General features: G+C 48.9%; 2 protein-coding genes and 1 long non-coding RNA gene across 3 annotated transcripts; all 3 read left to right on the top strand.

The window, feature by feature from the left end:
- The first annotated feature begins 1,809 nt into the window (after positions 1-1,809).
- On the top strand, positions 1,810-2,531 carry LOC123081547 (uncharacterized). The gene is made up of 2 exons (XR_006438735.1): positions 1,810-1,999; positions 2,173-2,531. It is a non-coding gene; the product is annotated as an uncharacterized lncRNA (long non-coding RNA).
- Positions 2,532-10,894: 8,363 nt separating this feature from the next.
- Positions 10,895-12,403, top strand: LOC123081546 (malonyl-coenzyme:anthocyanin 5-O-glucoside-6'''-O-malonyltransferase-like). Its single transcript, XM_044504111.1, has one exon. The coding sequence runs from the start codon at positions 10,903-10,905 to the stop codon at positions 12,265-12,267; it is 1,365 nt and encodes a 454-aa protein (XP_044360046.1). The 5' UTR covers positions 10,895-10,902; the 3' UTR covers positions 12,268-12,403.
- Positions 12,404-14,356: 1,953 nt separating this feature from the next.
- Positions 14,357-15,828, top strand: LOC123081545 (phenolic glucoside malonyltransferase 1-like). Its single transcript, XM_044504110.1, has one exon. It carries the CDS (start codon positions 14,375-14,377, stop codon positions 15,746-15,748), a length of 1,374 nt encoding a protein of 457 aa, XP_044360045.1. The 5' UTR covers positions 14,357-14,374; the 3' UTR covers positions 15,749-15,828.
- Positions 15,829-17,361: the final 1,533 nt, after the last annotated feature.

Below are 17,361 nucleotides of genomic sequence, written 5' to 3'. Positions count from 1 at the left end.
ACTCGATTGAGATACCGATGCAAAGGAGAAGTGTGCAGAACGTGACAAGCAGGGATGGTGGGGTGATCTCGGATACCGAGTTCCCACATGTGGGTGGCAAGGCAAAAGAGGGGCGGCGTGCATCGACAATTCGAGCACGGAGCAAGCACGAGCATCTCATACATCACATGCAAGCGTTCTCGGACGGTCGTCTCGGGGTTATACCTTCGAAGTGTGCAAAAGGGACGGTTCTCATTCGGTGCAAAGTAGAGGAAGTAGACGTTCTCGGGACGTTCGTAGTGGAAGTAGTCGTTCTCTCATGCTCTAGGGTCGACGGTAGAGGTACTCGCGATCTCGGCGACGGTAGTGGTACATGTTTGTCTTTTGGAGAGGTACATGGCGTTCTTCGGTCATAGGTACTTGACGTTTTGCTACCCGGGTCTTCGGCGACGGTCGTTGTACACATGACGTTGGGGTACTTGTCGGTCCGGTCTTGACGGAGTAGATGTACACGTTGTCGGGGCTTGTCGCATCACCCGGTGTAGTCGTACACGTACGGAGCGGAACTTGGCGGTAGTGGTACTTGGCGCAAATCCACGGAGACGTTCTTGGCAGGCAACGAGCAACAACGCGGTGTACAGATGTAGCAGTGGTCTTGCCGGTGTTGTGGCCGGAGCGGGGTGGACCTGACAAGGTCCAAGTGTTAAACGTGTACGTCAAGTTGTATAGTTAGGATTAGATTGAGTTTGTTGTGCGGGTCATTCTTATCTAATCCCAGCACACGTTGTAATCCTAACTACTTGTATCTATCATGTACCATGTACGTGAATATAAATAGAGAAGAGGCCGGAGGTAATCACCACGGCAAAACAATCTGCTTAACTCGGTATACAGAGCCAAAGATCCAATCTCCCTTCTTCCACCATGACGGGCACCACCCCTGCTTCCCCCTCCGGCACCGCTGGCGCCCTCACCACCCTCAACGCCGGCACCCTGTCCGTCGTCTCCTCCACTTCCGCTCCGATCTCAGTCACCTCGCTCGGTAGCCTGAACTTCCTGCTATGGAAGACCCAAGCCGTCCCCGCCCTTGCTGCAAACGGCCTGTTCGGCTATGTTGCCGGCACCCACGCAGCCCCGCCGCACACCATCAAGGAAGGAACTGGTGATGCAGCCGTCGATGTGGCCAATCCAGAGTTTCTTCGCTGGTACCAGCAGGACCAGCTTGTCATGATCGCCCTCCTCGGGTCCATGACCGAGGACATCCTCGGCCAGATGACCCAGCTGATGACCTCCGCCGCCGTTTGGACTGCACTGCACGACATGTTCGCTTCGCAGAATCGCGCCCGCATCATGCAGCTCAGGTATCAGCTTTCCAACCTGAAGAAGAAGGACCTCTCTGCCTCCGAATACTACCGCAAGATGAAGGGGTTCGCTGATGCAATGGCTTCCATCGGCAAGCCCCTCACTGACGATGAAGTGCTCGGCTACATGCTCGTCGGGCTGGGCTCCGAGTTCGAGCCCCTCATCGCGTCGATCAGGGCGCGGGATGATCCAGTAAGTCTCAACAGTTTCTATGCGTACCTCCTTAGCGTTGAACTTCACCTAGAGCAGCAGAACTCGTTAGGTGAAATCCATCCTTCCGCCAACGCTGTTGCTCGTGGCAATGACCGCGGCGGCAATGGTGCACGCGGTGGACATGGCGGACAAGGCGGCGGACATGGCGGACAAGGTGGCGGACAGGGGTGTGGCCGCGGCAACGGCCGCTCCAACTTGAAGTGTCAGGTGTGCAGCAAGTTTGGCCATGACACCCTTTACTGCCATAATCGCTTCAACCATGCCTTCTAGCCGGAGGACAACAGGGAGCGTTCCGGCAACTCGGCCAACACTGGCTCATACTCTGTCGATCCTCACTGGTATGCGGACACCGGTGCGACGGACCATCTGACGAGCGACCTCGATCGTCTCTCGTTCCAGGAGCGTTACGGCGGCAAGGACCAGGTTCACGTCGCCAACGGTGCAGGTCTGCATATTTCTCATGTTGGTCATTCAACTATTGCTGGCTCATCTAGACCTCTATACTTACGTAATGTTTTGCACGTCCCACATGTTAGCAAACACCTTCTTTCCGTAAACAAGCTTGTTTCTGATAATGATGCCTTTGCCGAATTCCATCCTAAATTTTTTTATTTGAAGGACCGAGCAACGAAGAGGGTTCTTCTGCAAGGTAGATGCCGTGGAGGTCTCTACCCGGTGCCAAGCCTCAAGTCCACTTCCTTTGTGTCCAGTCATCGTGCTCTCTCTGGTGTCAAGCTCTCCATCGAACATTGGCATCGAAGATTAGGTCATCCGTCCAAAGACGTCGTTGAGTCTGTTCTTAGATCAAATAAATTTGCTTGTGCACCTTCCGAGTCTAGTGTTTGTGACGCATGTCAACGTGCGAAAGTTCATCAATTACCTTTTCGAGATTCAACTCATGTAACTCATACTCCTCTTGAACTTATTCATTCCGATGTATGGGGTCCTGCCATTACCTCTGTCGGCGGGTTTAAGTATTATGTGAGTTTTTTAGATGATTTCAGCCGGTTCACCTGGATTTTTTGCTCAAATGCAAATCTGATGTAGAACAAGCATTCTACAATTTCCAGAAACATGTCGAGCGTATGCTCAACACCAAAATTTGAGTTGTTCAATCCGACTGGGGTGGTGAATACCACCGCTTATCTCGGTATTTTCAGCGTGAGGGTATACACCATCGTGTCTCTTGCCCACACACGTCCCAACAAAATGGGATTGCCGAACACAAGCATCGGCACATTGTCGAGACGGGCATTGCCTTGCTCGCCCACTCCTCACTTCCTGTGCGCTTTTGGGACGAAGCATTTCTCACCGCGTGTTACCTTATTAATGCATGCCTACTCGAGTTCTCCAAAATGCTACACCCATCAGCTGTCTTTTAAATGAGCGCCCAGACTATACTTTTCTTCGCGCATTTGGATGTGCCTGTTGGCCTAATTTGCGCCCTTATAACAATAGAAAACTTGAGTTCCGATCTAGGCAGTGTGTTTTCCTTGGCTATAGCTCAATGCACAAAGGCTATAAATGTTTGGATCGGTCGAGTGGGCGCATCTACATCTCACGTGACGTTGTGTTCGATGAGAACGTATATCCTTTTGCTACATCCAGTTCGGCTCCACTTTTACCTACGCCATCATCTTCACTGTTTCCTGTTTCTGAGCCTGCTGTTGTTGATGATCGCATGAGAAAATATGATCTTTCCCTGTTGGCTAACCCTGCCTCGAGCAGCTATGAGACCTGTGCAGATCGGACGCCACCCAGCAGCTCCTCAACACCGACGTCGCCATGCACGTCCGCGCCTCGCCATGCAGATGAGCCTCCCTTGCCTGGCCCCGGTAGCCCGGCATCTTCGTCACCTGCATCCCCTTGCGCGTCCACGCCTGGGCAGGGCTCCCGCGACGGTCCGCTCGCCTCCTCTGTGAGGGACCCCTCTGCACGCTCGCCTGGAGCGAGCTCTCCTGCGTGCTCGTCTTCGCCGAGTCCCCACGCGAGCTTGCCTACCCGTCCGCTGGACTTGGACGCTCCGGCAGCGACGCCGTCTCCAGCCACATCGTCTCCGGTTGCAGCTGTTCCTGATGCTACGACACATCCGATGAAGACCCGGCTCCATGACAACATTGTCAAGACACTGGTCCCGTCCGACGGCACCGTGAGATATGATCCTCGGCGTCGCGCCTTTCATGCTGAGCCGCGCACATATCGTGATGCCCTCGCCGACTCTCATTGGCGTCAGGCAATGGATGCTGAGTTCGATGCTCTCCAGCAGAATCACACCTGGACTCTCGTTCCTCGGCCGCCAGGGCAGAACATCATCAGTTGTAAGTGGGTTTTTAAGGTCAAGCACAAGTTGGATGGCTCGCTGGATAAATTCAAGGCTCGGCTCGTCACTCATGGATTCACACAGCAGCATGGTATTGACTATTCTGAGACTTTCTCCCCTGTTGTTAAGCCTGCTACGGTTCGTCTTGTGCTCTCCCTTGCCATCTCCAGAGGCTGGCATCTTCGTCAGGTTGACATAAGCAATGCATTCCTTCACGGGATTCTCAAAGAGGACGCCTACATGCAACAACCTCCTGGTTTTCAGGATCCGTCTCGGCCACACCATGTCTGCAAGCTCCACAAGTCCATCTATGGTTTAAAGCAATCCCCGCGAGCATGGTATGCTCGTCTCAGTGATCGACTGCAACAACTCGGCTTTGTTCCCTCTGCCGCTGATACTTCCCTCTTCATTTTTATGCATGATGGTGTGACTATTTATATGCTGGTATACGTGGATGACATTGTCATTGTCAGCTCGTCCTCCCAGGCTATGGATTCTCTTCTTCGCCAGCTCTCTGCCACTTTTCCTGTTAAGGATCTCGGTACTCTGGATTATTTTCTTGGAGTTGAAGTGGTTCGCAATCCAGGGGGAATAAATCTCACACAACAGAAGTATGCTCTAGATTTGCTACAGTGCATAAATATGGCGAATTGCAAACCAGTTTCTACTCCTATGTGCACACATCAGAAGCTGTCTCGTGAGTTGGGTCATAGTCTGAATGAGGAAGAGGCGTTCAGGTACCGCAGTACAGTTGGCGCACTTCAATACTTAACTCTGACTCAACCAGATCTTTCCTTTGCGGTGAACAAGGTCTGTCAGTACCTGTTGCGGCCCACAGATGTGCACTGGGAAGCTGTAAAGCGGATTCTGCGTTTTGTAAAGGGAACAGTCACCACCGGCCTGACCATTCGACGCTCCTCATCAACGCTCATTAGCGTGTTTACTAACGCCGATTGGGCAGGGTGCAGCGACGACCGGCGATCAACCGGAGGTTTTGCGCTCTTCTTTGGGCCCAACCTTGTCTCATGGAGTGCAAGGAAACAGCCAACTGTTTCGCGTTCATCGACTGAAGCTGAGTACAAGGCCCTCGCAAATGGTACAGCTGAAGCTACCTGGATACAGTCCTTGTTGAAAGAACTGCATGTCTCACAACCTCGAGCACCCGTCTTATGGTGTGACAACCTCGGTGCCACGTACCTGACTGCTAATCCGGTGTTCCATGCTCGTACTAAGCACATCGAGGTTGATTTTCACTTCGTAAGAGAGAAGTACGGTTCGTTGCCTCGGCTGATCAAGTAGCTGATGCATTCACCAAACCTCTCACCAAGACTATGCTCGAGCGCCTGCGCACCAATCTCAACCTCACTACCGGGTGAGATTGCGGGGGAATGTTAAACGTGTACGTCAAGTTGTATAGTTAGGATTAGATTGAGTTTGTTGTGCGGGTCATTCTTATCTAATCCCAGCACACGTTGTAATCCTAACTACTTGTATCTATCCTGTACCATGTACGTGAATATAAATAGAGAAGAGGCCGGAGGTAATCACCACGGCAAAACAATCTGCTTAACTCCAAGAGGAGTAGGGCTCTTGGTCTCTGGTCGGCCATGGCGCGGTGCAGGCAGGGTGCGGCTCAGGCTGCTGCTGCTCGCGTGCTCTAGCGCAGGCGGAGCCAGCAGCAAGGAGCCGAAGGGAGCAGGGGCACGCGGGGAGGGGGTTTTGCGGGCGAGCATCAAGGCACACGGTAGGGAGCCATGCCACGTGAGGAAGAGGAAACGGAGATCCGCGACGCTGACAGAGGAGCTCGAGGTCGAGGGGAAGGAGTCGAGGGGTGCAGGAGGATGGCCAGGGTGCACGGAGCGGCGACGGTCGCCGGAGCTTGAGGGCGCGGGGCCGCGACATTCGCGATGGCGGCGGCAGGCCTGGTCGAGGGAGAGATGGGGGTCGAGGACGAGGGGGACTTGGGGCACCGGCGGCGGCCTCGGGAAGGAGGAGGGACTTGGCGCGGCGGAGGAGGAAGCAGGACGCCGGATCAGGGAGGCGTGCGCGATGGTGTGAGTGGGTGGCGGCGGAGAGCAGGGAAAAGAGACGAGGGAGAGGACGAGGGGAACGGGGAGAGAAGACGAGGTGGGAGGCGGTGCTGGATGAGGACGAGAGGGAGAGATGGGATCGAGAGGGAGAGACGATGGGCTCTCTCCCTGCGCTAGGGTTAGCTGGGGAGTGGGCCTTGGGAGGCCGGCCCAATGGAGAGGAAAACGGCCAGGGGCCTGCTGGGCTGCTCTCTCTCCTACTCTTTTCCTCATTTCCTTTTATTTGCCAAAATAGCAAATAGCAAAGGCACAAATAAGAGAAAGAAAAGGTTGGAGAAGGAATTTGGGCACTGGGATAATTTTTCCGGACTCGCAAAAATGAGCTTGGGCCAAGAAAGTAGAAGTGAGCGTGTGCGTGAAGATTGGATTCGAACTCGTTTGAATTTAAATCCAAAAGAGTTTGAATAAGAAGTGGGCATTCGGTAGGTCCAAAAATATTGAGAATTTAGGAGGAGCCTCGAAAAATGGGAAAAGAATTATTGGCAAAGTTTGGAGGTGCAACTTGAAGCATAAGAGGCATGGAATTAAATTGCAAGTGTGTTATGGTGATTCCAAAGTTAATGGAATATTACTTATAGCTCCCTAATAATAGTGGGAGAATATATGTTATAAAGAGACATCACCATGCGAGTTCCCTCGATTTAAATGGATCAAAGATCCATGCCATTTATTTAGTTGAGTTGCAAAAGATTTATGAGAGGATGGCATGATGACATGATGCAATGCAACACGCAAGCAAATGACAAGGCAACGACGGCGAATAACTGGACGACAACTGGCACATCGGTCTCGGGGCGTTACACACTCATCTCTCCACCTCATGCCCATACCATATCTACTCTATCCTCCATACATCATCATGCTTCTCTTCCATAGAGTCGACCTACTCTTACTCCTTGATCACCTACACCATTCATCCTCCCCTAGATGAAAGAGATCGCGCACCTCACCGTCGGAGCTTGAAATGGAGGTACCTCGCACCGCCGAGCAGGGAAGAATGGTTTTAGTGTCGCTGCATGTAACATCGAAGGGGCTCCAATAAGCTAGACTCGCCGTTAGCACGCTCGCATCAGCAAAGATGGCGCCTTAGATATTGGCAGTGAGGGATTAGTCGACCGATTTTTTTTTACGTTATTTAAGTGGGTATGACCTGCTGCAAGAACATATGCTGCTTGGTGTACATGCATGAGCGAGATATTGCAGTGTTCTGGAGGTCTACTTGATGGGGTTGTATTGTTGCAATGTGTTCTGTTCATTGTTGCATGTGTTATTCTTGTTTGATGTGTTTTCTCATGTCGCATGTGTTGCAACCCATTTCATCTTTTTTTGCAACAAAATAGGATTTATTATGTGCCTAATTAGTTTTGTTGTGTGGGCATGTTTGAAGTCTTGCAACATCTTAGAATGATTTTTGGAGATCTCAAGAGATTTTTTGCGCACGTACTTTTAGAGTCTGATGTTGCCATGGAGTAGGCAGAAGATGGAAGTTTCACTATGCAGATGCATGGCATTGGCCCTCAATGAATTTAATTAAGCAAACACATAAACATGATCACAACCAACAAAGAAGCAATCTGTCCACCAATGTCAAATAAAAAAACTTTTAGAAAAACAGTTGCATCTTAGTATGATTTCGAGTAATAGGTAGTGAAATAAAAGATGCAAGATGAGACATCACCTTCAGGTTGTTAGTGTAGAGGTAACATCAATAGAGGAAGTCAATTGATGGTACATGAACAATGGACCTGGAGTGAAGAGATCAAGGGAAAAGTGGGACATGGAACTATTCCTATGCCTGCCATGCTCATAGCAACATTGAATGGACAAAATATAAATGCACAAAACTTAGGAAATACTAGAAGTGAAAGCCACAATTTTCCATGGCCGATCCATCATACCAAGAAAGAAAATGAAGGTTCGGTTGGTGGAGAGCTTAGAAACATATTCATCAAAGAGTCATGTACTCTACGCATTACATAATCCTGGCATGTGATACCAGCACAATAAGATCATGTATTAAACCGTGATATCAGCACAATCAAGGTAGCAAGTTTAGGTTTGCTATAGGCCAACATCATGCCAACATCCATATACCGTTATAGGGTTTAGCACATGACATACTGACATATATAGTGACATCTACTCAATTTAGCTTGATAGTTGTGAGGGGTAGTAAACAATGCAAAAGGATATGTAAATACTATTATCTCTTCCTCTCTAATTCTCAACTCATCATGGTGCAAGGCTTACTTAATGTAGCACTCACACCAGAACTTTGTATCTTTATGTTCTATTTGATAGAACAAGATTTCCAAGTCGGCCTCAAATTTTGCGCTTCATGAAACTTGAATTAAAAACGAACTTATATTAGTTAACTTTGGAACATAAGTGAGGTATAAAAACAATAGATTTCATGGACGGCCCCATTGAATTTTATAACCCGTATTTTAGCTAGATAACTTGAACTCATGTACTTCACGACAGTAAATATCCGACATATTAGTGGATTCTTGTTGCGGTGTCTGTTAGTTGAACATCGTGTACTTAACAAAGTAAATATCAGGCATATTGATGAATTCTTGTTGTGGTGTGTCTATTTTTAGTGTTAATGTCATCTATCTCTCGTTATCTCTTGGTACATGCATCCATGATGATAATACACATTTGATATAATTCCATGCCATCTTTCTTTCAATGGTTATGATTATGTTCATCAGCATGGTCTTGAAACTTCTATGGTAATAAACGTGTGATCAACAAGCCAAAGCCATGAGTTAGTGGGGAGTGACCGAACGAGTGCCACCATTAAGTTGAACTGTGGAGCTCAACACTTCCTTTTCGGACATCCCGTGGAACTCCACACTTATCTAGCAGCATGTACATGTAGTGGCACAAGTGTATTTTGTTTTCTGGATTTGTTCCTCTACTCTGAAAATACTCACAAACGACACTGTTTGGGCAGAGCCCGTCCGAGATGCCACTTTGGTAGAGAATTCATTTTGGCTGACACGGTTCTCCTTGAGGGTTTCGTGTTCCATTTTTGGGCCGCAATGATGATGTGTTTTTTGAAGGACGGGCCTGGCGCAGTCATGAAGTACTCCCCACTTGTGCCACGCATTGTTAGAAAATTGTGCTGCTATTGTTTAATGTAAATATATGCAATACATTTGAGGGATTGCTTGTTTGTTCCTTTCACCTTTTTATTGCATTGCGCCATGTTTGCTTGAGAATAGTAATTTTGCGGGTTGCACTTGCTCATCATGAAACTCACCTTTTTATTAGCTACTCACTCCTCTCCGGTTTTATAGGTCATGTGTGTGTCTCTAAGCCGCTAATTTTAGTAATGTAATATGAATTATATATCACAAAAATTATACCAGTAGAAAATAGAACATTTGAAGTTTCTTATGGTAGTATAATTTATATAATAAATAACTCATATTATGTTGATCAAATTGTTGACCTAGGGATACGTGTGGGCTTAATGAACTGAAAAGGAGGTAGTAGCTTAGTCTTTTTTTTCTGCAGGTGTGGCTTAATCTTTTTTTTGTTCCTAGTAGCATGCAAGAAAAAAAAAATCCATAGGCATTAGCACCCAACACATATTTTTCAAAAAGAAGCCCACCCAGATAAGATCACGAAAATTCACCCCCGGACAGGAGTCGAACGAACTATTATAGTCTCTTTTCTTTGTGGGAACTAACTATTACAATTTTTTTTCTTTGTGGGAACTAACTATTACAGTCTTAGGATTTATTCTTTGAAAAACTGAGCGGGCTATTTTTTTGCATAGACCATCATTTTAGTTTGTGGGTCACTATGACCAATTCGAATAAAGAGGAGCACGACTCTTCAAATTTTGCAATTTAAAAGATAAAATAGATCCAAAAAAATTTAGTGACTAGTAAGTACTCCCTCCGTCCCATAATATAAGAACGTTTTTTTACACTTTTTTCACTAAGTGTCAAAAACGTTCTTATAATATGGAAGGGAGGCAGTATATTATATTGATATGACGAAATTGAATACACAAAAGAGTGGAGTAGTATACATATCAGCGAAACAAGAAAGTGACCCAATATTGAAATCCCTTAATAAAGGAGTAAAGGACCCAATAAGAGTTGGTATATATACTTCTCAATCAGCCAGCGCAGTACATGAAAAGAAGTCAGGTCCTTCTCAAACATTAAGATGGATCATTGGTTCCGTTTCAAACACTCAGGCTGCACGGCCGTTGAAACCAACCAGCACGAGCTTTGCTCCTGTACCAAATTTACTAGTATATATACTCAAAACTCACAAGTTCTTTTTTTGTTTTTCAGTGTGTGAGTACACACACAAGTACTAAACTATATGTGCGTAGTAGAATGCAAAAAAATACACTATTGTATGCTCATTATGTGAATATTCCAAAAAGTGCAATTTGAGTGCAGAGTTGTGTGCAACTTTTAAGTTTTTTTGGTCCTTTAAAGATTTTGGATCCTTTAAAGTGCAATTTTATATTTCATACGACGAAATTGAATATACAAAGGAAGTATATATCAGCCAAACACGAAAGTGCATATGGGATGCTTTATTATCAGCCAGCAGTACATAAAAAGAAGTCAGGTTGATCATTGGTTCATCCTCAAACACTGAGATGAACTGCTGGCTGCGATGCTAGATGCCATGCTTGGTACCTCCTAGGTCTAGGTGGACGGAAATAATAATAATAAAAGGTCTAGGTGGACGCATGCATGGCAGTTGAAACGAGCGGACGAGAGAGCACAACAAACGGAGGCGTTTGAACCCAACCAACCGGCACGTGCTTTGCTCCTGTACCACGCTGCTCGCGACCTAGCTACCTCCTGCACCAAGGCGGTAATATAACATCCACGCAAGGTACTCAAGGGTGAAAGGTAGATTCTCATCCGACCAAAGTTTCGCCGATCGACCAACATGGGTGCCAACAGCAACGAACTCCGCGTCCTGGACGCTGCCGTGGTCAGGCCGTCCGACCTCGACCTCCCGCCGCGCTCCATTCCGCTCACCTTCTTCGACGTCAAGTGGCTCCGCCCGCCGCCCGTCCAGCGCCTCTTCCTCTACCGCCTCCACGGCAGCCACAACGCCGAGCAGCTCATCTCCGACGTCAAGGCCTCCCTCTCCAAGGCCCTCACCCTCTTCTACCCGCTCGCCGGCCACGTCCGCCTCGCCCCCAACAGCAATAACCGCTACGAGCTCTTCTACCAGCCCGGCGACGGCGTCCCCTTCACCACCGCCGAGTACGACGCCGACGTCAACGACCTTGCCCGTCCCTCCGACGGCGAGCCCGTGCAGGTCGCCAGGCTCGCGCCCCTCGTGCCGCCGCTGCCGAAGGGCCGCGCGGTGCTCGCCGTGCAGGCCACGGTGCTGCTCGGGGGGAGGGGCGTCGCTCTGGGTGTCACCGTGCACCACTCCGCCGGCGACGGCGCCAGCTCCACCCACTTCCTGCACACTTGGGCCGCCGTCTGCAACGGCGCTGTTGAAATGCCGCCGCCGCCCGTCATCGACCGCACGCTCGTCGCTGATCCCAGGGGACTCTACGACATCTACTCCAAAGGAATGCCGAGCGACGGCAGTGAGATCGAGTTCGTGACCAGCAGCGTGTCCTCTGTTCCCGACGGCCAGCTCGTCGCCACATTCACGCTGACTCAAGAGCTCCTAACTGCCATCAAGGACGCGCTTGCCGGAGAGGCGGCCAAGCACGGTGCACCGTCGCGCAGATACTCATCCATGCTCAGCGCCTACAGCTTCATCTGGTCCTGCTACTGCCGAGCCAAAAATGAACAAAACCAAACAAAAACAACCCACCTCCTTTTCTCCGTGGATCACCGGACCCGGTTGAAGCCGCCAGTCCCTGCCAAATACTTCGGCAACTGTTGTAGCCCGGCCATCGCCACCGCGCGCCACGACAAGCTCGCGGCAGCCGACGCGGGAGGTCTTTTCACGGCGTTCACGGCGATCGCGGGCGCGCTGGAGGAAGAGGTGGGCGAGGGTTCGCAGGAGAGGTGGGACGGATGCATCGAGAGGGTGAAGGAAGCCGCGAAGGCCGGCATGGTGTTTGTGGTGGGGTCACCCAAGTTCCGCGTGTATGACATCGACTTTGGTTTCGGGCGGCCGGTGAAGGTGGTGGCCATGTCTGCGACTGCCACCGGCTCGATGCCGGTGGCAGATGCGCATGACGGTGGTGGCGGTGTCGAGGTGGCGCTCTCGTTTCTGGCGGACGGCATGGAGAATTTTCAACGGTGCTTTGTCGAAGCCATGCGCGCCATCGGGATGCAATAAGACATCTCTTTTAGTGAGAAAAGTCTTTATTGTAGTACCAAGACCCTTCAAAAGTTCGATGCTCGAATGTAAAATAAAATATTATAGTACCAATGTCCTTTCATGCTTGTCGATGTTCTTTATGGTAGTACTCCAAGGTCCCTTCTAATATAAAATAAAATCAAATATACTAGTTTGTATTAATTTCTTTCAAAAGTCAAGCGTGTATATATTTGACCAATTCTGTAGAAACTATCAATATTTACAATTCATAAGAAAATATTTGGTATTACACTGGTTGATAGATTCTTCTATAAAGTTGTTCGAACGTTGGAAAGTTCAGCTTTTAAAAAGTTCAATATGCACTGTATTTTTATTTTATTTTTGCGGGAAAACTGTCAATCTATTCATCATCAATCTTGATAGTATAACAAATACCATAAATAACAAAAATTACAACCAAATTCGTAGACCACCTAGCGATCACTACAATTACTGAAGCGAGCCGAAGATGTGTGAAGCCAATGATATGTGTCATTCAAGCCACTCTATAGACATGGCAAAGGATATGTCGTGATATTGTGAGAAGGAAACATCTCCAAATCTAGAATGCATGTTAACCTCATCTGAAGTATCGTGCTGGGGATTCAAATTGTTGGAGTGATTTGCTAAAGACCAAAGCACTTATATACCTGGATAGTTGAATCATGTTTCTAGGAAATGGTTTGAATACTACTTCTAGAAGATACCTCGTTCAGGAAATAATGTTACAACAGAGGATCAATTTCTAAACTAGCCATCAATAATGAGCATGCCATGACTATTCAACCAATGCATAGCATATGTTACGTCTATAACACTATAATGTCCGACCCTCTCTCAAAGTTCGGACTCATGGGTGAACTAGTTAGGTGCATACAACTTACGGCCAAGAAATTTAGGGTACAAAACTCAGTAAACGAAATAAATAATTGTGGCCTGCCCCCGGTTCCGCTGCCCACGTCATAACTCCAAATGAGCATAGACGTGAGAGGGAGTGTTGGAGTATAATATCCGACTCTCACTCATAGTTCAGACTTTTGGAGCAAGTGGCTGTAGCATGAATTTAATAACGTCATGATCTTTTATGCTGGTTGAATGAGGATCCGTGAGACTATAAGAGTTAGTTATTTCTTTCAGGATTATGCATAGCATGTGTATCATCCATTAAAGAAAAAGCATGTTGATGAAGCGGATACCATGCATATCATCTTACAACGTTACTCACACCACGATTACAACCAATGGACTCGCCTTGCCAACCTCTAGCTATGAATTGCAAGGAGGCAAGACACAAAACGTCAAGGACCCGTCACGACTTAAGCCGTACATCTCAACGCACGACCATGCACGATTCCAGGGTTGTAAGACCCCTTGATTTTTCCACAAGGAACCTAACCATCTGAGCTATGCTCAGTTCACAAAAGAAAACATCGATGGTTATAGAAATTTTCGTATTCCAAATACAATGTGATTTTTCATTTATGAACTAACTATTCCGTTCTTAGAATTTTATTCCTTGGAAAAACTAAGGAAACTGTTTAGAATCAAGCAATCATAAACCATCGTTTTAGTTTGTGGGTTCCCATTAACCAATTCAAATAAAGAGGAGGACGACACCTCAAATTTACATGTTTAAAGATAAATAGACCCAAAATCTTGTAGTGACCATTATATTTGATATGACGAAATTGAATATACAAAAGGATTATATATCAGCCAAACGCGGAAGTGCATATGGGATGCTTTAATAAAGGACCCAAAGGAGTTATTATCAGCCAGCGGTACGTGAAAAGATGTCAGGTCCTTTTCAAACACTGAGGTTGACCACCGGTGCATTCTCAAACACTGAGATGAACCGTTGAAATGAGCGGACAAGAGAGAGAGCACAGTACACAACAAACGGAGGCGTTCACTCAAAGAGCCCAACCAACCAGCACGTGCTTTGCTCCCGTACCAAATTTACCACGTTGCTCGCTACCTAGCTACCTCTAGCTTGCACCAAAACGGTGGTATAAAATGTACGTAACTCAAGGTGAAAGATAGATTCATCCACACACCCCCGGCAAAGTTTCACGGATCGACCAACATGGGCGCCAACAGCAACGACCTCCGCGTCGTGGACGCTGGCGTGGTGAGGCCGTCCGACCTCGACCTCCCGCCACGCTCCCTCCCGCTCACCTTCTTCGACGTCAAATGGCTCCGCCCGCCGCCCGTCCAGCGACTCTTCCTCTACCGCCTCCAGCACAACCACAACGTCGACCAGCTCATCTCCGACCTCAAGGCCTCCCTCTCCAAGGCCCTCACCCTCTTCTACCCGCTCGCCGGCCACGTTCGTCTCGCCCCGGACAGCAACCGCTACGAGCTCTTCTACCAGCCCGGCGACGGCGTCGCCTTCACCGTCGCCGAGTACGACTCCGACATCGAACAAGACCTTGCCCACGCCGAGCCTGTCCAGGTGGCCAAGCTCGCGCCCCTCGTGCCGCCGCTGCCGAAGGGCCGTGCGGTGCTCGCCGTGCAGGCCACGGTGCTGCTCGGGGGGAGGGGCGTCGCTCTGGGTGTCACCTTGCACCACTCCGCCTGTGACGGCGCCAGCTCCACCCACTTCCTCCACACATGGGCCGCCCTCTGCGCCGGTGCTGCCGAAATGCCGCCGCCGCCGCCAGTCATCGACCGCACGCTCATCGCCGATCCCAGGGGCCTCTACGACATCTACTCCAAAGGATTGCCGAGCGACGGCAGCGAGATTGAGTTCGTGAGCAGCAGCGTCTCCTCTGTCCCCGACGACCAGCTCCTCGGCACGTTCACGCTGCCTCAGGAGCTCCTACGTGGCATCAAGGACACGGTCGCCCGTGAGGCTGCCAGGCAGGGCGCGCCGCCTCCCAGATGCTCGTCGCTGCTCGCCGCCTTTAGTTTCATGTGGTCCTGCTACTGCCGGGCCAAGCAGGAACAGAACCAAACTAAAACAACCTACTTCCTTTTCTCCGTTGATCACCGGACCCGGTTGAAGCCGCCCGTCCCTGACAGGTACCTGGGCAACTGCCTAGGTCCGGCCATCGCCGCCGCGCGCCATGGCGAGCTTGCGGCTCCCGGCACGGAGGGCCTCGTTGCGGCGTTCATGGCGATCGCTGATGCCCTCCAGGAAGAGGTGGGCGAGGGGTCACAAGACAGGTGGGACGGGTGTGTTGAGCGGGTGAAGGAGGCGGCGAAGGTTGGTCTGTTCTCCGTCGCCGGTTCGCCAAGGTTCCGCGTGTACGGCATTGATTTCGGGTTTGGGCCGCCGGCGAAGGTGGACGTGGTGTCAGTGGCAAAGACCGGCGCGATGTCAATGGCGGAGGCGCGAGACGGGCATGGCGGCATCGAGGTAGGGATCTCACTGCCGACGAGCGGCATGGAGCATTTTCGACGGTGCTTTGACGATGCCATGCATGCCATCGGCATGCAAGAGCGGGCCTATATATAGTTGATGATGAGGGTCCGTGTCCTACTCTGGCACTCTGGAGTTGAATTCATCATCATCTTCACCAATAATTCATCCTTTATGTCCTGGTCAGGTGTGAGTAGTCCACCTCTGGACTACAATTTCGTACTAGTACAACTATTTAGCGCTCTCTCTCTCTCTCTCTCTCTCTCTCTCTCTCTCTCTCTCTCTCTCTCTCTCTCTCTCTCTCTCTCTCTCTCTCTCTCTCTCTATTTTTCGTTGTTTGATCACATGAACTTCCCAACGTATTATAACTGTCTGTATGTAATTCTTGCAATGAATCATGGATTGAAGAATAATTATTTTATGGTTGTGATTATCTTGGTTGTATATCGCTCTTGGTTTTATTAGCCTATAATCATTGGCCAATTTAGATAGACGGACGGTAGACGATAGTAGTGTACATCAGACGGAGCAGACCACTATTCGCAAACTACTCTTCCTGAGATGAAAAATCATAGAGAGATTTGCATCACTATGGTCTCTCTTTTTTGCGAGAAAAGTTTCAATCTATTCATCGTCAATCATGATAGTACAATGAATAGTCGAAACAGTAAAAATTACATCCAGATCTATGGACCATCTAGTAACGACTATAAGCACTGAAACAAGCTGAATACGCCACCATCATCGCCCCTCCCTAGAATCTAGACAGATTTGACTCACTATAATCTATAGAAGATAAAAAAGATTGCATAACTGTGGAAGTGGTTATGTCTTCAACTTTATGCCATCACAAAAAAAGCGTGACAAAGGTACTTTGAGAAATGCTTGGCATCACCCGAACATTTTCAAATACGCGAACATTATTGAGATAAATCGGCAGGCTAATATGGTGATTGGTGGCACATGAGAGGGAAGTTTAGTTTTGACAATATGTTTGACATGTGCTTTGTAATAGTGTCCCACCATGTCTGGCGAATTCAGCGATGAACGATTGTAAGAACATTCTAATTATTTAGTATGTGGGAAAGGTCGGATCAAATCTAGATATTCTTGCAACCACCGTCTCCTCCAAAACAAAAGCTAGGGTTCCTACCTCTTGTCGGCACCGCCGCAGGTCCGCCTCGTCTCCGGTGGCCCTAGGGCCATCGGAGGCGCCGTGGATCCTGTTAAGGGCCGGCGGGAGGCCTCTGTTTTTAGTCGTTTCTTCTTGTTTTGTTAGGGTTTGTGTCCTGTCCAGAAAGGCGAAACGACGGCGGCTCCCTGAAGATGGAATAACGCCTAACCTCCGTTTTGGCAGTGCGTCTAGCATCGCTAGTGGGTGTGTGAAGGTGTGTCTCCGGCGGATCTATCTTTGATGGATTTCCTCGGATCTCGTCGTTGTTCGTCTATATTCGTGTCTTCGGTTTGGATCCTTTCGATCTACGTTATTCTTCATCAGTGGCGGTTGCTATTCTGATGCGTTGGTCCTATATATGGGGCCTTAGCACGACGGCTTCCCGACTGTCTACTACAACAAGTTGTGCCCGACTCCGGCGATGAAGGGGCGATGACGGCGGCGTGCCTTCAGCTCGCTTATGTGCTTGTAGTCGTCGCTAGGTGGTCTATGGATCTGGATATTATTTTTTTATTATTTCTGGTATTCGTTGTAC

The sequence above is a fragment of the Triticum aestivum genome, chromosome 4A (assembly GCF_018294505.1).
Source record: "Triticum aestivum cultivar Chinese Spring chromosome 4A, IWGSC CS RefSeq v2.1, whole genome shotgun sequence".
NCBI classification, from domain to species: Eukaryota; Viridiplantae; Streptophyta; class Magnoliopsida; order Poales; family Poaceae; genus Triticum; species Triticum aestivum.
The sequence above is the reverse complement of the archived record's forward strand: the minus strand, read 5'-3'. Positions and strand labels throughout refer to the sequence as shown.